General features: G+C 36.3%; 2 protein-coding genes across 6 annotated transcripts in view; one reads left to right on the top strand and one right to left on the bottom strand.

The window, feature by feature from the left end:
• Positions 1 to 23780, bottom strand: part of DGLUCY (D-glutamate cyclase) — a 184154-nt gene that overhangs the window by 64520 nt on the left and 95854 nt on the right. The window lies entirely within an intron of this gene.
• Positions 1 to 23780, top strand: part of RPS6KA5 (ribosomal protein S6 kinase A5) — an 85802-nt gene that overhangs the window by 12066 nt on the left and 49956 nt on the right. For 2 of the 5 annotated variants that reach the window (XM_057413379.1, XM_057413377.1), the window contains 4 exons: positions 217 to 288; positions 11941 to 12159; positions 16903 to 17018; positions 17511 to 17618. In XM_057413379.1, coding sequence (XP_057269362.1) covers positions 217 to 288; positions 11941 to 12159; positions 16903 to 17018; positions 17511 to 17618 — 515 coding nt within the window. Of the gene's footprint in view, positions 1 to 216; positions 289 to 11940; positions 12160 to 15983; positions 16057 to 16902; positions 17019 to 17510; positions 17619 to 23780 lie in introns of those variants that run through there. The other 3 variants (XM_057413378.1, XM_057413376.1, XM_057413380.1) reach the window with 3 other exon arrangements.

Raw genomic sequence — 23780 nt, 5'->3', positions numbered from 1 at the left:
GTGATTTTAAGACCTCCAGGATCATTGATGGCAGCAAGAAAATTGTTCTCCCTTGCTTTTTAAGTTAAAAGACTACAGAATGCAACTGAATGTCCTTTTACTGCTGCGTATTTTGTTCATCTACTAAGTTGTTGTCACTGAGGCTACAGTATTATGTCAGAATGATGTTTCACTGTACTGCATATCTAACAGTTTTATTTTTTTTTTGGCCTTCAGCAAATTTGACAGGCCATGCAGAGAAAGTTGGCATTGAAAACTTCGAACTCCTGAAAGTTCTTGGAACAGGGGGTAAGGTGCACTGTTTGTTTAAGTTGAATGTTTGAAGTATTACTCTAAAATATAATTTTGTTTTCTAGCTGAGGTTTTGGTAATTGAAACATTCTTTAGGAAGATATATCACTTTTGTATTGTTTAGCATAATTTTCTTCACTTTTTTCCTCACAAATATTGTTTAAATTGCAGGTAGTATGTTCTAGTTTGCAGCCCTTTTTGAATATACACTTTAAAAAAGGAAAATAAGTGGCCTGAGATTTGTGACAGTTTAATACAGTTTGTGAAAAGTCTAATCTTAGTTAAGGCATGGTCTTGGTAATTTCATTAAATTTTAAGACATGGAGAAAAACAATAATGTTAGTATATTATTGAATAAGATGTTTGACTCTTTTAACTGTATGTTTCAGAGTTGGCGATGGCTTGGCTAGTCTTTTTCTATCATATTCAAATCCCAGTAATTTTTAAGATGGAAAATGTTCACAGTTGTACTACAGATTTCAGCACAATGTTGGGGCTTTGTACGATGTTGTAGGATTGCTGACTGTAACTAACAGAAAAGCTTTGTTTCCCCTTTGTTAAAGGGATGCATGCACAGGCCTGTACACAGACCAAAAGTAATGGCTTTTATTTTTCTTTGTGTATTTATGGGTTCTTATATTCAGTATTAACATGAGATGCAGTGTTGAGTAGATTGGGATAATCACAAAGGTGGACTATCATCAAGGTCTGTAGGAGTTTTAAGTTAGTTTATAATACCAATTTTTGGGTGTTACCAGCCGTTAGCTGGTAGAGAGGCTAAAATTATGTAAGCTGCTACATCACTGAAAAGAGCTAAGGGTTTTGATTTTCACATTTAGCTGTCATACAGATTCTTTCTTAAATTCATTAAGCTGTTAAGTCACCTGTGAGTATATTTTTCTGTTTCTGAAGTAATTTTAAAAAACTTGAATTTTAACAGTCTTAGACTCAACCCTTGCTATTGTATTTTAGTAGTTAGGGCTAGAGGTGAGGACGCTTTAATATTCGTAGGTAGAAGCAGCTGTTAAGAAGTGTGACCACTTCTTGTTCTAAGTGGGGCTGCCAAAAATGAAATAAATTTTGTATTTATGTGAGGATTTATTTCTGTTCTGCTGACAGAAACATTGTCTGAATATTTAGTTATATGTGTTTGTGTGTGTGTGTGTGTGTGTGTGTGTGAAAACCAGTCCCATACCTGAACTACTTCTCCTTTTTCCTTACCACTGCTGTTAGTCTGAGATCACTTTGATATTACAGCTATTGCATTCAGAATAGAGCATAAGTTTTGGTGGTTTCATAAGTGTCGGTCTTCAATTTCAGACTAGTAGTAGCCTGACCTTTTAGTGTCTAGGCACTACCTCTGAAATAGCCCTTTAGCTGTTGTTAGACTGCTGTCTTTCATTTGTTGCTACCTTCCACGCCCTCTCTTCATGAACAGATCAGCCAAATCTCTCTTGGCCTGGGCTACTCATAATCATAGCACATAGCCCCTAAGCTCATAGTGCAAAGCTATCCTATCCACTCAGGTTAATAGGGCAATTTTTGGGTGACCACTTTCAGAAAAGGCTACTGCAGTGGCTTGACAATGGATGTTACCAGTGGATGGTGTATAAGTGAAAAAGCTGAGGAAGCATACCTGTCCGTCCGCATCCTGCTCTAGTAGTCACATTGCTCCAAAAACATCTGTCTTAGTAGACAGTTCTATTTGAAGAATTTACTAGACTATTCCTGCAAACTTCAGGAACCCAAGGACACCTTGGGTATCATGGAATAGCATTTGTAGAAAGAATAGTTTTTTTTTGTTTTTTTCTTTTGTGTTTTTTTTTTTGACAAGGAAATGCTAGTTGCACTTTTTTAATATATAACTTCAAACAGCCTGAGGTTCTTGCTTTGGAAATCTAGACCATCAGAGCAGTCAAGAAGCTTTGTTCAGTCTTAGGAGTATCACAGCTAAGACTAGTGCGCTAGATGGTGTCAAAGGTTATTGATTTCCAATTGCTGGACGGCATTAAATGCAAGTGACCTGGTCAGAATGGAAGTTCTGTTTGCTTTTGAGAAAGTGACCATCTGTGAATTGCCAGTGTTTGCAATAGCATGAAATCACTGAAAACAGAACTAGAATAAGCTTGAAGAGGACCTCTAATTGCCTGGCCGAAGACAGTCGGTTATATCTGCATCATCCCTGGCAACAATTAATTCTTAAAAGACTGCAGTAGTAGTGATTCTGCAGCCTTCCTAGATATTCCTGCTAAGGACTTCTAATTTCCAAGCTTGAAAAGCATTCTGGGGATATCAGTATGTAAAAATCCCCCCTCATTCTTCTAAGAAGTTTGTGAAAGAATGGTATTTCACAATAAAATATAACTGTGTTAAGGCATTTCTTGTTGTTACTGAACAACAGAGAGCTTTTACAAATTGACTCTTCATGCTGTTAGTTTAATAACATACAAACCCCTTTATAAAAACTTAGTTTTTAGGAAGCTCTATAACTACCTGGCCTATGCCAAGAGTTAATAGTGCAAGCACTCACTCTGAAGTATAGAAAACCAACTTGCATGTTGTACCTGCTGCATGTGAAAAGTCTGGGGCTATACATTCAATTATTTAGCTATTTTATGGACTCTCTTTTTTTTCTGTATAATGTACCTTGTTTTCCTCACAACTTCCACAGCAGAGAGATTATTTTTCAAAAACTTCATGAGACTCTAAACACCTGTTTGCATGCAAACTTTGATACGAGGTCCTAAGTGGTTTGTGTCATGAGTTGTGGGGTCCTGTTTAGGCCTGCAACATCTTGCACTCATACTTGAATTGAGGTTGGGAAGTGCGTATGACAACTCTGACTTCTCAGTTCTTTGTAGCAGAACATATGTTTACTTGAGGGAATGAGAAGAAGCATGATGAAAACTATAATCACAATAAAGTAAGTCATAAATATTTGGAATAGCAAGCTGTTACTATGGCCTTGTCTTAAATGATACTGTACAAGAGTAAGGCATCATTTAGAACAAGTACTAGTACTGGATGGATGTGGCCATCCAGAAAGTTCTTTATCCACCAAGTGGTCCAACTATCAAATTGATGTGTCTCCAATTTAGAGACAAGGATGTCATGTGGGACAGTGTCGAACACTTTGCACAGATTAATGGAGGCCTACTCAAAACTATTAGTGAAGCCTTACAGAGATTCAAATGACTAGACTCTAGCCGTGGGATTCAGTAACTTAAACATAGGCATCTCCGTCGTGCCATTTTAGCATCTGTTGATTTCCTCTCTGTTCTCCAGTTCCCCTCTGTCTTGTGATTACTGCCTTTATATACATGTCTTCATGGCCGAGGTCTTCCAGGCTCTCCTATGCGTAGGCCACTGAATCCTACTCTAGGTGTGTATTTTGCAGTGAAGTAGTTCACCCTTTAAGATTAATTATGTAGAATTTCACTCATTGTAATGAGACCTTAGACACATAGTATGCAGTTGACACGGCATTGGGTATTTCACTCTGGAAATCCCTGCCTTGTGTCTACATTCAAAAGCTTTTTCTGTGGTGCATGCAGAGCTGCGGACCAGTATTCCCGTCTCATCTTAAGCTAATGCATTGTTTTGTTTCTGGGTAACAGTGAGCAAAGTAGTATTGACTTTAGCCATAGAACTTTTAGAAATTATGTTTCTAGATGATACAGTTTCTTCTGCTCTTTCTTCTTCATCTTGGTGGACCAGGCCAAATCATAGAATCATAGAATGGTTAGGGTTGGAAAGGACCTTAGGATCATCTAGTTCCAACCCCCCTGCCATGGGTAGGGACACTTCATACTAAATCATATCACCCAAGGCCTCGTCCAACCTGGTCTTGAACACTGCCAGGGATGGAGCATTCACAACCTCCCCGGGCAACCTATTCTGGTGCCTCACCACCCTAACAGGAAAGAATTTCCTCCTTATACCAAATCTAAACTTCCCCTGTTTAAGTTTGAACCCATTACCCCTTGTCCTGTCACTACAGTCTCTAATGAGGAGTCCCTCCCCACCATCGTGGTAGGCCCCCTTCAGATACTGGAAGGCTGCTATGAGGTCTCCACGCAGCCTTCTCTTCTCCAGGCTGAACAGCCCCAACTTCCTCAGCCTCTCTTCATACGGGAGGTGCTCCAGTCCCCTGATCATCCTCATGGCCCTTCTCTGGACTTGTTCCAACAGTTCCGTGTCCTTTTTATGTTGAGGACACCAGAACTGCACACAATACTCCAGGTGAGGTCTCACGAGAGCAGAGTAGAGGGGCAGGATCACCTCCTTCGACCTGTTGGTCACGCTCCTTTTGATGCAGCCCAGGATATGGTTGGCTTTCTGGGCTGCAAGCACACACTGCCTGCTCATGTTCATTTTCTCACAAGCGTGTCAAGGTCCCTCTGGATGGCATTCCTTCCCTCCAGCATATCAACGAAACCACACAGCTTGGTGTCATTGGCAAACTTGCTGAGGGCACACTCGATTCCACTGTCCATGTCAGCGATGAAGATGTTAAACAAGACCTGTCCCAACACCGATCCCTGAGGGGCACCACTCGTTACTGGTCTCCAGCTGGACATTGAGCCATTGACCACAACTCTTTGCGTGTGGCCATTCAGCCAGTTCCTTATCCACTGAGTGGTCCATCCATCAAATTGATGTCTCTCCCATTAAGAGACAAGGGTGTCGTGTGGGACAGTGTCAAATGCTTTACACAAGTCCAGGTAGATGACATCAACTGCTCTACCCCTGTCCATCAGTTCTGTAGCCCCATCATAGAAGGCCACCAAATTGGTCAGGCAGGATTTCCCCTTAGTGAAGCCATGCTGGCTGTCACCAAGCACCTTGTTGTTTTTCATGTGCCTTAGCCAGGAGAATCTGCTCTTAGATTTTGCCAGGCACAGAGGTGAGATTGACTGGTCTGTAATTCCCTGGGTCATCCATTTTCCCCTTCATGAAAATGGGGGTTATATTTCCCTTTTTCCAGTCATCGGGAACTTCACCTGCCTGCCATGATTTTTCAAATATGATGGACAGTGGCTTAGCAACTTTATTCGCCAGCTAAACTGAATTTCATAGCGTACGCATTTCTCTTTTGACCTGAGTCTCACAGGAAAAGACAAGGAAGCAAAAAATCTAAGTTAGTAGCCTTTTAATCTGATTTGGATCCTTTTATGTTGCATAAAGAGCTAATAATGTATTAAAATTCCCCATTGAAGCAATCAGTAACGCTTTACGTCGGTAAAGCAAAATATGTGACAGTATGCTACTGTTACTAAAGCTATCAATAATGTACTTGTTGCTCTTGGAGTGAGTTACTGCTTACTTGACATCTTTGACTTGCACATGTTCTACTCAGTATATGCTTTCTGAAATTCTAGTCTCGTTTTCATTTAAGTCACTTTCTCCTGCTGTTACTGTATAGCCTGCCAATTTGGAATTTTCAGATTTCCTGTCCACTGAATCCATGTTTCCCTCCAATCTGGTCAAAGCTTTTTTTTTTTTTTTTTCCTGTGACATGGAAAACTAGTGTCTATTCTGTAGAATAAGGATTCTTGCAGCAAAGTAATCTAGTTGCTTCCCAAAGTCATGAAGGGAACAAGAGAAGGTGGCTGTTTTGGTTTATGCATGCCTGCTTGGCTTATTAGCTTTATTGTTTGGAAATGTGTTTTTAAAATAAAAGTTGTGAATGTAGAGTGCATTCTGGGTCATGCGTTTTTCTACATATAGATTTTTCTTTTTCTACTCAACTGTTGCTTCATCTGATTTTAATAAATGCTGCTTTTTCTACTCAACTGTTGATTTGTCTGATTTTAATAAATGCTGCTTTTGTTCAGTCTTTCAGCTGTGCTTAAGAAGAGCTAATACAAGTGGTTCTGGAGCATGTGCTCTAATAAGCTGGTCTACTTCTTGAACTCCAGTCCACTGGTAAAGATAAAAAATCAGAAACAAGAACAATATCTTTTACATAATCTTTTGGGATTAAGCAGTTATATATGAAGGATATTCTTGTGTATGTGGAAGATACGTAGAATCTGAAGGATATATTCATAAGAAGGGAAGAAAATTGGTAGGATGAATGTCAGATTTAAATAATCAGCTCAAAATCTTGTTATACAAGAAGGTATAATGAAGTTCCATCTGAGAGGTCAGAAAGTATTCTCTTTTTTTTGGGCTTTTGTTTTGGTTTGGGTTTTTTTATAGAATCATGGAATAGTTAGGGTTGGAAAGGACCTTAAAATCATCAAGTTCCAACCCCCCTGCCATGTGCAGGGACACCTCACACTAAACCATGTCACCCAAGGCTTTGTCCAACCTGTCCTTGAAGCCAGTGACTGTGAAATTATGTTGCTCCTTTCAAAGCATCTCGAAGAAAATGGAAAATATTCCATCATAAAAGGAAAAGGAAGAAGTGAGGTTACTGTGATCAGGAAAGTGAGCCAACATTAGGGAGTGTCTAAAAATAATTATTTGATCTTTGTTAAGGTTTTTGCTTGACTTTTTTTGTTTTTAGCTGCTAGAGCTATCTGCCTTTCTGACTTTGCCACATCCCAAATTTCAATTCCTATGGACAAATATATGCACAATGAGTTCTGCATCTACATTTTTTTGAAGATTAAATCTAAAGACTAACAATAAAAGGTGAAAATAGGTCATTAGGCATATATCTTGATAGAATTCAGTGAAATTTATTCAAATCTTTAAATATTTCATATCTGAGCCATTTCTTTGTTGTCTCATGATTACTCTTTTTTACTGTCAGTGTAAGTAATCTAAGAAAGGGATGTAGCTTATGGTAACACTTGAAAACATTGCTTTAAAACTGTCTGTATGCAAATGTCAAGTTTTGATGTATTTAGAAGTCTGCATAACCCATCCTTGTGTGAAATAAACAATGAGAATTGCTTGACTTTTTTTCTGCAAGAATTAACTGGCATGATGCAGTGGCTTAATGTGCTTGCATTTATACAGAAAGGATAAAGCAGCAAATAATACTTTTTATTTTTAATTCATTGTCTTTCAGCAAGTGTGTACTTTAGAATATTATAATGACTTGCTGAATTGCTACTTATTATGGTGTGTACTGCCATGTGTATTCATGAAAAAGGCAGAAGCGAAAGTTTTAACCTACAATTATATTTTTCTGCCTTACAAATTTAAGTGGAATTTTGGTAAAAATAGCTGGTATGTAATCTTTTATTCATCTTACTGACCCAATATCTATATCAGTCTGCAACTAATAATTTCTTTTTCTCAAACATTTAATTTTATATTAATTACCTTAATAAACTGCAAGGTCAGTCTAACATAGTTTGTGTGTGTGTATAATACATATTATATAAATAATACAGAAGACTATAGACTTCTAGTTCTTTCATCATTTAAAGTATTAATGAATTTTGGGGGTGAATATTTGGGGACTTCTGTATGTTTCTTTATGGGGGATATAATGCTGTCTAAATATTTCTGCCTTTGAGGTGCTTGAGATGTGCATGAGATTTTACGAGAATGAACACTGAAATGTGGCTTCTTCAGGAAAGCCTTCTTAATTTCTCAAATAAGATTATCAGGCAAGGGTGTTCTTGCAGTTAGCCTATGTACCTTCTTGCTGCCACTCAAATGAATTGCTTTTGCAGTGTTGTCTTTTAAGTAGATTTTCTGTGGTGTTATCAGAGATACATTCCTGGTGTTGAATGTATCGTGAGTCATTTGATTAAAATAGTGCTACTTTAGATTTATTCTCATCAAAACTGCTGAGAATCATCGTCATTCTGTCAGTCCTTTTCAGATAGCTGAAGAAACAAGTTGTACCATGGTAAAGTTCTATGTTGCAAATTCTTTTATGATAACGCTAGTATAGTTTCTAGAGTTTCCCTTACAGCTATTACACTTGGCAGGTAATTTTCTCCTATGCTGTATGTAAAGCTCTAGTAGGTGCTATTGATATACTGCTGGCGTTTTGCCATTTAAGATGCCAGATGTTTTTATTAAGTATGATTAAAGATACAGAGGGCCTACAAGGATGCCAGAGAGTGACTCTTCATCATGGACTGCATCTGTAGAACAAGAAGCAATGGGTTTAAAATTAAACAGAGGAAGTTCAGGTTAGATATAAGGAAGTTCTTTGCTGTAACGGTGATGAGGCACTGAACAGGTTGCCCGAAGAAGTGAATGCTCCATCCCTGGCAGTGCTCAAGGCCAAGTTGGACAGAGCCTTGGGTGACATGGTTTAGTGTGAGGTGTCCCTGCCCATGGCAGGGGGGTTGGAACTTGATGATCTTAAGGTCCTTTACAACACTCACCATTCTGTGATTCTATGATACAGGTAGACAAGTGTGTAAGATCTAGGGGCTTTTGTTGTTTTAATTTAGTTTAATGCAGTGATTTTCTGGATCCAGCATTCCTGATAAAACTGTTTCCTGGGAATCCAAGGAAACTTCTGTTTAATGCGCTTTAATGAACTTTTCAGAGAGACACAAGGAAGTTCAGCTGAACATTAGTGAAAACTAGGACTGCTCCCATAAACAGTTCAGAAATGCAAGCTAAGGCCATTCTCCATGCTGTTTTTGTTGCATGGTGGTAGAATGCAGAAGCATTATGTACATTTTTTTGAGAAGTAACTCCTTAAAAAAGCAGTTTTTATTTAATACCAGTGCTTTCAGTAATAGGGGTCTGGTTTTCAGATGCTAAAAATAATTTAACATCCAATATTTAAAAAATAGGTGAATAACATTAAAAATGTGTATATGCATAACAGTATTACTGTGGTCACAGTACTATGGTCTGTACAACCTTGATTCAGATCACTTGTGTCTGTACATTTTGACAGGATATATATATAGCCCATGCCTATTTTACTAAAGTAAAAAAGCTTTTTACATCTATGTGGCTATCCATTTCTTGATGACCAGCTGGTGAGCACTGGATCTGACTTAGGTACACTTGAGATGTCCTAACTACAGTTAAAGTTGGGGAATGTGATACAATACTGAACATCTTGAAAAAGATTGCCCTGGGTATCTCCCATTTGCCTCCCAAAGTAGACAGATATGTTTACACTAACCTGTCCTGACACTGTTTGCCATTCTTGAGAGGTTTGTTGTGAAAAATTTTTTGCAAGCTCGTATTGAGAATAACGAGTTCTGTAAAGAAGGCAAGCATGATTCCTTAGGGGGTGATGAGTCAGGTAAAGAACTTAAAAAGAGTTTTTTATTATATGAGCAATATCACTTTTGTATATTGAATGAAGCAGAACTCTGTTGTAAGAAGAAAGTACATGTAATTTGATAATTTGTAACTCTATTACCTGCCTGGAAAAAAATGGAAAGTATCTGGAGTTCCACCCAGTTCTTACTGGAAGCAGTGTATGCCATAGCATTTTTAAAGACCAACTAAATTTGTGTGTCTCATGTCAGGACAGTATACCTTATCTGGTGTATTTACAATTTTGAAAAGAGTGAGCATTGTCTTTGAGAAAGTAATTGAAGATAATTATAGGGATTGAACAAAACACTCGGCTGGTTGGTTTTTGTCTCTCATGATGGCTTAAGGAGATCCTTCAAAATGTGGAGAGGCATACAACGGTGTTTTCCGTAGTGAACTTGTAGCATCCTGTTTGGGGTCTGCCTGAGCCAGAGATTCTCATTTGTGTTTAGCAGTTCTTGGTGTACTTTCCTCTCCCTCAAAGATTTGTATAATCATTTTGAACTCATCTAGGTTTCTGACATCAGCAGCATAATGGAAGAGTTGTTCCACAGCTTAACCACTATTTATTTGTGTGTTTTGGGCATTTCTTAATCTTGATACCCGGTGATTTAGTTTAGGTATTTTATTTCTGGAAATAATGAAAAATTGTTCTTCACTTACCTTCATACCATTTTTGATTTTTAACTGTTTAGCATATTCTTAAATACTCTTTATTTTCCAGGCTAAATAAAAAGTCTTAAGCGTGCTTAGTTCCCTTCATAATTAGAAGAATTCTTTTATCTTTTCTGTATTTTTTTAAAGTTCTTCTATACTTTTTTTTATGACTGGGGGCAGGGCAGAGCTAGGGAAAGAAAAGAGACCAAAAAGGTGTGCATCATTCAAGATATGAACACACAAAAGTTTCATACCAGAGCATAAGGGATTTCTAGTTTTGTGTTGAAGGTTTGGAAGTCAGTACGTTTTGTATCATTTTTCCCCTTCAGTACTTCTCTGAAGTTTTAATATTCTCTTTGCTTTTTTGGATTACCACTGGTGTTTTCTCATAGGGTAAAGTCTATTTATATGGTAGTTACCTATTTGGTAACTCTATTTTCTTATTATTATTTTTTCTCAGTTATAACTCTATGCACAATTAATTATTATTTATGTATTATATATATTTATTATTTATATATTTATATTATATATAAAATTAATATATTAATTATATTCCTATTTGGAATTTTATCTGCCATTTTATTTTTCAGCTTCTCAATATTTTGGTACTGTGGTACAGTTTTCAGCAGTCAGCTTTGTTTTCTGTTGCAGTGGATGAATAACTAAACCAAGAAAATCAGCTTCCTCACTATTCATATATGTCTGAATCATTCTTGTTGTGACCTCCTTTCACCAAAAAAAAAGTGTTTGTTTTTGTTTTTTTTTAACCTTTTGTGGGTTTTTTTGCTAATATAGCTCTTCATAAGAGGACCCTCTTCTTTGCAACCATGACTATTTAGTGTTTTTTAAGACCCTTTGGTAAGGGAACTTAAGTATCTTGGAAATCTAAATAAGTCAACCGTATCATTGTTCCTGCCTCCTGATTCCTTTGAATGATTATTAATAGAAATAATCATTATCATATACAAAAGTAACATTTTTTTCATGTAGTATCCTGTTTGTGTATCTACTAATTCTAGCCTTTATTGTTTGTACAGGTTTCCCTAGCTGAGGTATCAAATCTACTTGTGTACAATTCCCAGGAGCCCTGTTTTATAAAGAAACCCCAACCAAACAGTCCGTATTTGTCATTTAGTACTCCAGTATGGAGAGTATTTTTAGCCAAATTGAACATGTAGATTCAATAATTGAAAACTCTGGGAAGACTACCTTGTCGTTCTGGTGACTATTCTTTTTACTGCTTCTGTTTAGAAAACTTTCTTTTTGAGATATCTTCTCTAGGATATACCCATTTAAGTTCAGTATCTGAGCCTCAGAAAATTCCTGTGTACTAAATACATTGGCTTTTCTGTGAGTTTTTTGAACTTCAGTGCTGTAAAGCCAGTAATGAAAGAATGTAAGTTGTGCAAATATGAACAGACTGTTTTGAGGACAAAAAAAATAGCATCTCTCTTAACTCTACATTTTTCTTAAATTCTATGTATGTGAGTTTTAGGTTACTACAAAGGAAGCTTTTTAGATGTTTTTTCAATCCTGAAACACTGATTGTTTTTTTCCTGCTCTTGCTGTGTTCAGTTACTAAGCTTATTTGGTTGAAGTTTTGCTCAGAAAATGCCAGTCTGAAACAAAAGTGTTCTGAAAGATTTTAGCCTGAATGGGTACTGTGAGTAACGCTTAACAGTGAGTAATTGAAAATAATAGTTATATCAACCAGACCTGTGGTATGAGGAGGTGACTGTTTTTGTTTGTTTTGTTTTGTTTCTGTCTCCCTACATTTTCTTTAAGCCTATGGAAAAGTGTTCCTAGTAAGGAAAGTAAGTGGCCATGATGCTGGAAAGCTGTATGCCATGAAAGTACTGAAGAAAGCAACAATAGTTCAAAAAGCCAAAACAACTGAACACACAAGGACAGAACGACAAGTGTTGGAGCACATTAGGCAATCACCATTTCTGGTCACTTTACATTATGCCTTCCAGACAGATACAAAGCTTCATCTCATTTTAGGTGAGTAGTTTTCAGGATTTAAGTCTTATGTTAATTGAAAAAATCCCAAAACAAACAAAAAAAAAAACCAACAACCAAACCCTGCTCTTTTAACTCCTTAATATTTTGTGGTGTTTTTTTCTTGTGGTCTTAAGTACCGTGTGTTTGGAGATTGCATGCGAGACTATAGGAAGTAAAATACTGTTAATCTGCAACAGTGTCTGTGTTTGTGGTTTTCCTGTTTGAAATTCAATGTGCTACTTTGACTTAGGGTGGGTGGAAGTATATGTGACTTATATGCATCAAAAATAAATGTATAGGACAATAAGGACTTGAACCAGAAAAATGTTTTCTTGAACTTGACTAGCAGAAGAAATTTTTATTTGTACTTTCTAAACCATTATTATATGCCGCCTAAGTCACAAACTGCTACTGTGAATGCTCTTAATCTGTATGAGTATGGGCATTAAAATGAGTTACTTTATATTTTCTGCATGTTGCTTTTGTGTATGTGGCACAGAGGTTATTAGTAAGGTGGGATGACCAAACGTGACTTTGTTACTAGGATTAGCTGGTGGGAAAAAAAGTAAGGAGTATTTAAGCAGCAGAAAGCCTTCAAACATACTGCATGTTTCACTCTAAACCCATGTTGTATATTGTCCTTACTGTGATCAGTGTTTTCGAAATGTTGTCATCTGTCTGAGAGGACAGGGCTATTTTATCACTATGCTAATCAGTAGTATGCCATTTTAACGCTGAAATGCTGCATTCTTAAAGACTGTGTGAGGCAGTTCTTTTCTTCTGAACAAACATGGGCAATGCCAGTTAGAGATGACTGTGCTTTTTTGTGGTCAAATTCCTTACAACGCTGTAATCTACATCTTGTTGGTATGGCTCCCTGCTGTAAAATGCTGGTGAAAATACTTGTATTGTGGGTCAGTTTGTTTTATGCATTGTGATACTTCATTTTGGCAAGTTCTACTAGTAACTTTTGTAAACCTGCATTTACAGGAGATGTTGGATAATGAACTATTGGATGGCAAGCCTTATTAGAACATTCTTTATTCTGTTTCTATCCTTACTATTTGCTTTCCATTTTGATGTGAAGAACCACATCAGTTTCAAGGCTGGCAAAAGACTTATCAGGAATTTTGCTAGGGTTTTCAACTAACATATAATTTCCATATGTGCATATGTTGCTATTCCCTACCACTATCCTTTTTTAGGACAGTAATATTTTGGGGAAAGAGGCTGAGATTAGAGAGTTATATTCCTTTTGCTTTATTCCCCAGTTACGTTTCTTTTGAAGAGTCCTATCTTTTTCAGGAAGATGAAGGATTTTTCCTGATCATGAGGAACTTTTTTTCCAGCTCCTGGAGTAAGAGTATTAAAATCAACTCTTAACCTTACTGGTTCAGGAAGCATTTGCTGCCAAACCTTTTTTTTTTTTTTTTTTTTTTTTTTTTTTGAAACATTTTGATCTTTGAGTATTGAGATACTGCATGTTTTGATTTTTGGATGTTAAGAGGCAATCCAAAATCACACATTTATATGCTGAAAGTACAGCTTATTCATAAGGCTTGGTACTACCCTAAAATTAGAAATACTTTTACCTTTCAGATCAGCAACAAATTTTGTGTTTGGTATGCATATGTATTTGTAAGAAAATTACAAGCAGTTTGAAAAGGCCACTTACTTACAGTATTTGGAACTGGAAAGTGAATAATCAAGTTAATGCTTGGATGCAGAATACATTTTTGGAGTGAAAAATTTGAAGAAGTGAATGGTCCCTTAATTGAAGTACAAGTTTTGCGCTTCCTTTTAGCTTGTAACTTCAATTTATTAAACCTTTATTAGGTGGCTGATTTAGACATTAAATTAATAAAATTTTATTAATGTTACATAAATCTATGTCACTGTCTGTCAATTCTTAGGAAGGTGTTCTATACACATACCTTAGCTTCATTTGCTGCAGTGAGGTAATACAGGTGTCTGAGAAGCTCAAGCTTAAATAGAGTATTCACTAGATTCGTTTGCGATTCTCAACTCTCATTTTCAGTAAGGATTCTTACAAATTCCTCTGAGTAGGACATCAAAGAAATCTGTAAGCTGTTGTCTTTGGCTGGAAAATGCTAAAGACACAAAAAGTTAGAAGTACATTGATAGCTTTGTTGCTAACCTTCAATACAAATGAAAAAAAAAATCTTCATTATTAAAGTTAGGGTTAGGAATTTTGGAAAAAAAAAGAAAAACAAAATGAGAATGTGAACATGTGTTATAGATATTGTAGTACAATTCTTTAAATCCAGATATTTTTGGTTAGAAAGCAGTTTAGATACCATTAAAATATATTAAAAAAAGCACCAAACCAAACCAGTCCTCACACAAAATGGATGTAGTTACCTAAAAATATATACACAGTTATACAGAAATTTAGGTGACAAGGATAATTAGAAGGCCAGAAGAACTGCTTACATGAAGGGCAAGTTAAAAGCTTACATTATATTCTCATAAGAGTCAAAGAGTAGGAAGCCCAGTTGTTCTGAAGAGCATTGCATAGCAGATAGTGCAGGTTGGGTATACACCCACCATGACACAATGTTAAGGTGTTTAAAGTAAGAAATTCAGATCTGTTGTATCATTAGAGGTGTTTTGGTTTGTTGTTTGTTTTTTTTTTGCTTTCACACAAAGACTGCATGAACCCATTCTCAGAATATCAGTTGAGGCCAGAAAGGTGCTTTTATCCCCTTCCTTTTAGCAAAAAACGTGAATAATTAGGGTGGTATTAAAAATTTCTTTTAGTCACTTTTTGTAACAGTGAAAATCTCGCCTACATAACATGGCCTAAAGCTACTTTCTCTTTGTCCCTGGCCTTCATACCTTCCCTGACAGAAAAAAAACCAGTTGTTTGTTGCAAATTTATTATATCTCATTATATAAATCTCTGTAAATAATTTCTTCGATTTAGTGTTGGAATTTGTTTTTCAGAGGCTTCTGAATTTTTGGGGAAACCAGTCTTTGCCTTTGTTTTTGTAGCTGAGCTTGGTGTATGAGCAACATGTCATTTGAGTTTCAAGAGGTTTTAAAATTGGAGCCTCAGTGCAATATTTAATACAATTCTTTGTTCTGTCAGTTTCCATAGCTGTATGAATTTTGTCTGGATCAAGTGCAGACATGCTGTTGCATTTCTGCCAAATTCCCCAAATGCAGGGTTTGGAAACGATTCCATTTTTTAGGTTGACTTTAAGCTATGATTGAAAGAACAGCGTTGTATCTATGTGAGCACCACTTCTCTACAACCAGTTCTCTACAAAGCTTGTCACATGAGGTTAAACTACTGATACTCAAACAAAAATTAATAAAACAATCTGACCTGTCAGCTGGAGTTTAGATTGAAGTAACTGGTAGTTAGGGGTTTTGGTTTTTTTTTTCCCTTGTGTCAGTGGTGCATTTGATTTAGCACCAAGAGTTTGAAGGCAGGCTGTTTCACTGGGCTGTGGTTAGTGTTATAACCTGAACAGAATTAGGCTTGTTCTGCCACTCCTGTGGCAGTTTGGCTCATATCTGTCACAGTCGTTAGAGCAGTGCCAGGAAGTTCAATTCTTGATTTGTACCAAGTTAGCAGTACTGACTAGAAATATTTTTTAATTTTATTTATTTATTTATTTATGTTTTCTTCATGGTTAGAATGCGGAGTTGTGTGTTTTGCTTTTTTTATTAAGAAGGAAGCAATTGTAAAATATGGGTTATTTATACTTTAATATTTTCTTTTTCAAATGTGTGCTGATCTAGATAAATTACCTTTTTCACATTCTTTTATTCCACTAATACCCCTTCCCAAACAGAGACTCGGAGTGCTGAAAAGAGAAAAGAGATCAGAATGTCTATAATTTATGTATTTATGCTTTCTCCTTCCAGGTGTTTACTTACTTATAACAATATTGGACCTTTTCCATGGATTTATGTATTATACCAGTGAATCTTTAGAAACCATACTGAAGGAAATGTTAAGTCAGATGTGGAACACATTCCTTGCTCTGTATATGTAGACTCTAAATACAATATGGGGGATTTGGGATAGCAAATTAATGGCTTTAATGTACAATGCTAGCATAAACAGCTGTACATACAAAATATATTTGTGTTGCAGTGGAACTTTGTTGTAAAAATTACTTTATTTCCCCACCACCACCACCTTGACTGTGGTCAAAACCCTTGTGTCATAGCCTGCGGAGAATCGAAGTGTGGTTTCCATGAGGGAATATATGTAGAAATAATCTTCTCCAGTAAGTTTTGCTATCAAAGTTCACCTTACAAAGGGTGAAACTTGTAATTGCCCATTATTTCACCTAATACCTGTTTTCTGAATTGCCTTTACGTCAGTCTGCCTTGTTGCTCCAAAATAAGAGTGTACAAAGTATTCTGTTTGTAGCTATCATTTGTACTCCTTTTTTTTTTTTTAATATTCCTGAATAACTGAAAGTCCAATTTTGGAGAAAATACTCATCTTTCTAATTCATGGATAGTTGAGATTTATTTTATAGTTTTGCTGTCTGTTAAAACATTGGTTGTGTTCTTCCTTTAGTCCTCTAAGAAGAAAATTGAGTATTGTACAGCATGGTGAATTACTGAATTACAATGAAATAACAGCATCTGATCCCAGAACATGTTATTTAATAGCTTACGAAGTACCTATCAATATTCCAGTAAGAAAATTAAGTTGTCAGAAAGTGAAATTAAAAGGTTCTTTGTTCTACTTTTTAGACTATATAAATGGAGGAGAATTGTTTACTCACCTTTCACAGAGAGAGAGATTCTCAGAAAATGAGGTGCAAATTTACATTGGGGAAATTGTTTTGGCACTTGAGCATCTCCACAAGGTAAAGTAACTTTGTCCTGATTTTGTGGGATTACAACTGTATTCTTTTTGCACTATATAAAGTTAGTAAGAAGAACTATTTTTTTAAAGTTGTTTTAAATTCAAAGTAACTTTATGTAGCAACTGAACATTAGTTGTATAATTATAAAAACTTCCTAATGGAGTGTCTATTCATGTGCACCAGATTAAGACTGCATGTTTTTGTCTGCAGCATGTAGTGTTGCTTTGTGTCACTTTTAGATTCAAAGGGTATTGTATGTCCTTTAAGTTTTAAGGTATTCATGCATAGTGTAATTTCTAAGAATTTTTAAGTTGCTCGAAGTTATTTTTTTCAAAGACATTTAAATATTGTGCTTTTTTGAGGTGCAACTTTCAGGGTCAAATTACCTTAATAATAGGAAATTCACTAGCATTGTGTTTTATTTAAATACATTAAAAAATGTCTCCTTGATGTGTTTACATTGATTTGGAAAGACTTTTATTCTCTTTGCAGTTGGGAATTATATATCGGGATATAAAACTTGAGAATATTCTCCTTGATTCTGATGGCCATGTGGTGCTGACAGACTTCGGTCTGAGTAAGGAGTTTCTTACTGATGAGGTGAGTGTTTGAATCTCCGGTAAACGTGGACAGAATCCAGCAAGGTCACAAAGTCAGATTCTGTCTCATTGAAATCATAAACACAGTTGAGAGGGGAGAAAAAAAAATTGCCTTTAGATTCTTCATAGATTGAAATCTACTAGTCTATTTTACTGGGGTTTGAGCTTTCAGCTCATTGCTTTTTGGCCTGCCAATGTTGTCAGACATTTTTGTCTGTTCCAGTTTTCCCTGAAATACCTCCATGCTCCCTCCTGCTGCCCTTTATGTGAAAAAAAGGAGAGATCCCCATAAGTCTGAGAAGCCACTTACATTAACATTTTCAGATGCTTTTTAAAAAATGCTTGATTGTGCTAATACTTTGCAGTGACTAGGCAAATAGTATGCTATGACTCTTCTTTATGCTAATAATAATTAATGTATTATTATCTTGTCTCTTTCTCCTGTCTTTGTGTCACTTTTAATAGGCTTAATTGTAGAGCTTTTAGGATAAAAGCTTGTATCTTATTAAATATATGCGTAGTACTTAACATAGTGATCTCTGACTGTTGATGTTAGTTGTTAATTATTTGTAAGGTAGAGTTCTATCTCCAGATACACTTTTTAGATTTCTGAGAGTCAAAATTGCGCAGGATTTTACTTCTGAGAAAATGTTAAAATGGCTAGTTTTTGGCTTTCACTTCAGGTATCAGAGGTATTGAAATCTGGGAATGCAGATCTAAAAGTCTTTGTTAGAAGCAGCAGAAGGGTTTTCTAAAAATAGATAACTCGTGGTTTCCTCTAGAATATTTGCATTTCAAATGGAGTCTGGTAGGATTTGGGAGGTACCATTTTAAGAGCTACAAAATGTTACTTTCTGAAGGAGGGAAATAGTACTGATAATGTGAGTATGTTTCTTTTATATTATAGCATGAAAACAAGAGGAAGTTCAACTAGCATGACAGGGTATTAGCAGCCAGGCCAGTGCAAGGGAGGAAGTAGCAAGAGATGCAGTTTTCAGCAGGAAAGATAGATAGTAAAAGGTGTGTCTAGGAAGACTAGGACCTTCTTATAGTTGTGAGAGAAGCTGCACTCGGCACAAGAGAAAAAGTGTGAGGAATGGTATTATTGCGCTGATGGGAGAGAAAAGGAGCAGTCCTCCAGCCTTTGAGCTGAAGTTGAATGAAGCTGGAATCTTCCCTATGATAAGAATGTCATAATGAATCAGGACCTTCTTTAAGTCTCAGTACAGATGGTTTTAGGAAATATAGGTATTCCTCATCTGTGCTCACCTTTGGGATGTCATTTATAAACAGTGCAAGGAAAGGGAAGGACTTGGATAAGCATCAGAGATGCCTCTCTGCTTTTCCTATACTCTGAATTGGATTCCTCTTTCACCAGACATTAAACAAAGCAGTCTTGCCACTTGTCATTTAATGTTGGTTCCTCTGACTCTAATCCATTCAATTTTCAGTATATACCTCAGATTTATTTTTGTTCTCATATTCTCCGTCACATTTTATATTTTTCTTCCGTGTTAAAAAAGCTCAGCATTTCTAATGTTTCTTGTAATTTTATTGTTCGCTTTCGAAATCTAAGAATTTGTCTGAGCTTGACTGCAGTTTTCATGTATGCTGTGGTGATTTAGGTACTTAATCTAGACATGATTAGAATGACCCATTTAAACACAGAACTTGACATTCCATATTGTATTCTCTTTAGACAATTCAGCTACTACTAGAACACTTATAATTTGCATTACAAAAGATACTTAACTTATGCTTCTGAACCATGTACTTAGAGAAGGTAAAAATTGCCTGTATAACTGCATAGCTTTATATTTGTCCGCATGCTTATTGGGTAGCACTTTTAAATAAAATTACACAACTTCATAAGTCAGATAAGTGTGTAGCATTTTCAGTTTAATCGGATCAGTATGCTTTCCTTTCTCCCCTTTTCTTCACACTTCTGCCCTATCATGCTTCTTCAAGAACTTTGCCATTAAAAGTATGCTTATGCAAATGCAATTTATTCTAGTAACTCCCCTCTTTGAATTGTATTTTCTCAAATGAGATATAGTTATTAAGAATGCATAAAAACTTTCAGCAATTACAAGCATGTACTGTGTTTAGAATTCTTTACCATGTATTTATGAATTTCAGTTGGTTTTGTAGTTAGGGATACTCGCTTGGAAAGGTCATAGTTCAATGTTTTCATTATTCCTGCTTTTATCTGATGGGTGCTAAATATTTCCAGGTACCTGAGCAAGTATAGAATCTAACAAGTCGTTTTATAATAAAAATTTTCTTGACTGTAATAACTATAGCAGATAGACTATTCAACAATAAGAAGGTGGGAAGCTGCTTTTCCTAAGCATTTTTTGAGTGAAAGGAAACAAATCCATGTGACTTCTAGGGAAACAGGAACCTACTGATTTCTGCCTTGCAGCTACTGAAACATGGGTGTGAAGAGTGCATTGTCAAGTGTCCTCTTTGTTTTACAGTTATTATGTGAAAGTGCTTATTACATAGAAGAATTACAAAGCAGTGTGGTTTTAAGAGCTCTGAAGTGTTTTCTATTACTGTTTCACTAAAAACTGACATTTGTCTTGTACAAGTGAAATGGCAGTCTGGTTTTGCCTTTGGTTTATCTTTAAAATGAAATCCATAGCTTGTATTTGCATGCAAAAAAGAAAAAAACTAATAAAAAATTAGTTGAAGAAAAATGAATTTTCACATAGAATAAGTAGGTATCACAAGGTATTTAGGTATGAAATGACTTCTGGTATTCAAATATTATTTATTTGAAGAATAGCTCATGAAGAGCTACAGTTTGACTAGTTTAACCATAGAATAGGATAGATTAAAACTTTGAAATGAATAGTACCATTTTTAGTATTAAGTTTTACAGCATGTTGTTCTTAGCCGCCATGATGAATTTAAGGCTAGTCTTTCTGGTTTTTAATTCTCAGCTGAATCACAAAGAAAATCAGCGTAAAAGAAGACGACACTTTCCAGCCTTATGCTTTCGTCCACCAAGTTGGGTTGCTAACAGGGATGTAGAATATATTTACACATGACATTAATATAAATTAGTATCAGGGCCAGACTTCATGTTGAAACTTATTCAACAGAATCTTGTTCATTGCATAAGTGCAATCACTTTGGTGTTGCTATCCTTTGTTTTTTTTGTTGTCTTGCATTTCATTTATCTTAAAAACCAACAAAAAAAAACCAACAAACCCCAGAACCCTCCATTGCTGTTTTTTTGTTTGTTTGTTTATTTTGTGGGTTTGTTTTTGGTTTTGTTTTTTTTTCCTCATCTCATTTCATGTGTATTAGCTCTATCTTCTGCATTTGTGGTTTAGGGATATTTTTATCATTTTAACGCATAGCTCTACTTGTATGCTGGAATTGTTTTGAGTTGGTTAATGTCAGTTTAACCTAGTCATCAGATCTGGTCTTCGTTTTAATGTTTATTGTTAAAAAGCTACTTAATTTTTAAAAATCTTTCTATCCCCCTCACATTTTTGTCTACTTCTGCAACTACACTAAAAATCATAGTTTAGCATATATGGAGATCTTGATGTCTTAGAAAAAATAATCTGAACACATTCATTGAATTATTGTAGTAGTAATCTGTTCTGTTGGACCATGCATAACAATTAGCATTTCTCTCGTTAATGAAATGCATAAAGTACCCTTTCTTTCATAGTACAGTGAAATGCTCAGTTTTGCCTTGGCACCTGTCTTCTGCATTAGCTTAAGTTTGCTTAATGAAGTTTAAAAAAAATTTATGTAGTAAATACTGAACGTTGTCAGTCTTTAAACAATGTATTTAAGAGTATACAAATGCTTTAGTAATGAATAGATATTCTGTAAGAGGGATGACTGAATTGCAGTCCAAGTCTGTTAGATGGATATCTGTGTACCTCTGACTAATGTGTAGAATGAATAGTTCATATACAGTATTATTTTTCCATCTGAAAATCTCTTGATCAGAGTTGCAAATTCAGTTATAATGGTCAGATGCTTTGCACTGTTGAATTGCTGCTTGGTTTTGTTTTATTAGCTGGTTGAGTGAACATTTTGTTCTGGAAAGAAAATTAGTATGTAATTTTAAAAGATTTTTAAAGGAAATTTCATTAGAGGAAAAATGATTAAAAGGTGGTTAGTTCATAATGGATTTTAGTAGATGAAGTAGGAAGAGATTTGTGGACATTCTTGGGGCAGTTTAAAAACAGTCCAGAACAGAGCGAAGTGACTACAATCTGTCTCTTTTTTTGGTGCTGTATGAACTATCATCTCACTTAAGTGACCCGTGCATTTAACTTTAAAAGACCCTTTATAATTATCCAATTAAATGGTAATGTCTGATCATTGAAATTTGATAGTGAATCCTCTGAGCATTGAGCATTTGCTTGTGAAGATGAGTTAGAATAACCCATACTGCAGATGACTTACTGTTGTCTGCTTGAATTTCAGTTAAACAATTTTTCAGTGATGTAAACATAGCAGTTATAAGGAGTAACATTTCTGCAAAGAGGAAAAAGTAAGAAAAACTAAATTCTGAAGTCCAGAGAAGGGCCACAAGGATCAGGGGACTGGAGCCCCTCCCGTATGAAGACAGGCTGAGGAAGTTGGGGCTATTCAGCCTGGAGAAGAGAAGGCTGCATGGAGACCTCATAGCAGCCTTCCAGTATCTGAAGGGAGCCTATAGGGATGCTGGGGAGGGACTCTTCATTAGGGACTGTAGTGACAGGACAAGGGATAACAGGTTAAAACTTAAACAGGGGAAGTTTAGGTTGGATATAAGAAGGAAATCCTTTCCTGTAAGGGTGGTGAGGCACTGGAATTGGTTGCCCAGGGAGGTTGTGAATGCTCCATCCCTGGCAGTGTTCAGGACCAGGTTGGACGAGGCCTTGGGTGATATGATTTAGCGTAAGGTGTCCCTGCCCACGGCAGGGGGGTTGGAACTAGATGATCTTAAGGTCCTTTCCAACCCTAACCATTCTATGATTCTATAAGTTAGGCCACAGAAGTTAACATTGGTTATAGATCTGTCTGAATAATTAGTCATTATTTCCCTTACTTTGGAAAAGGAAATGAAACAATGGCAAAACCATTTTGCTTTAATTGGTGTACCTCTGTTGATGTTTTAACTGTCCTGAAATTGAATATTGAGAACATATTAGCTGAATGCTGAGAACACTCTGAAGGCACATTACTGAACTGGACTCAATTTAATTGCAAAACTGGATCATCAGTGACCAGATGTTTGTGCCTTAACCTAAGAGGTGTCCCTTTTTAAGTGTTTCTCACAAAGATGATTGTGCTTTCCCTGTATGGAGCAGTAATGTAGAAGACTGGAGCACAAAATGTATTCTGTCCAGATTTTGATGCCAAAATCTTAAAGTGCATTAAGAATTTTTGCAGACAGCTCATGATTTCTTACAGTGACTGCTCTAAGGGTACTGTTTTCTTATTGTAATATTCCAATTGAAAAAAAAAAAATCATGTTTTAGGGAGAAGTACTGATCTGTGTGTTAAATACCCTCATATCTTCTATCAGGTCTTAGAGTAATATGTTGCCATCAGCTTGGGGAAAATTCTGTTTCTGTTTTCCAATGGGAGGGAAAAGTAACTTTTGGAGGGCAAATGCTGCCAATCCTCATACATTTATTTTTTATTTCTATTTATTTTATTTTCATAAAATCATAGAATAGTTAGGGTTGGAAAGGACCTTAAGATCATCTAGTTCCAACCCCCCTGCCATGGGCAGGGACACCTCACACTAAACCATGTCACCCAAGGCTCTGCCCAACCTGGACTTGAACACCACCAGGGATGGAGCATTCACAGCTTCCCTGAGCAACCCAGTGCCTCACCACCCATACGGTAAAGAACTTCCTCCTTATATCCAATCTAAACTTCCCCTGTTTAAGTTTTAACCCATTACCCCTTGTCCTTTCACTACAGTCCCTAAAGAAGAGTCCCACCCAAGCATCCCTATAGGCCCCCTTCAGATACTGGAAAGCTGCTATGAGGTCTTCACGCAGCCTTCTCTTCTCCAGGCTGAACAGCCCCAACTTTCTCAGCCTGTCTTCACATGGGAGGTGCTCCAGTCCCCTGATCATCCTCGTGGCCCTTCTCTGGACTTGTTCCAACAGTTCCATGTCCTTTTTAT

The sequence above is a fragment of the Pezoporus wallicus genome, unplaced genomic scaffold, assembly GCF_028554395.1.
Source record: "Pezoporus wallicus isolate ANWC-B61680 ecotype Strahan unplaced genomic scaffold, APGP_CSIRO_Pwel_v1 contig_3017, whole genome shotgun sequence".
Taxonomy (NCBI): Eukaryota; Metazoa; Chordata; class Aves; order Psittaciformes; family Psittacidae; genus Pezoporus; species Pezoporus wallicus.
This window is presented reverse-complemented; position numbering and strand designations above follow the sequence as displayed.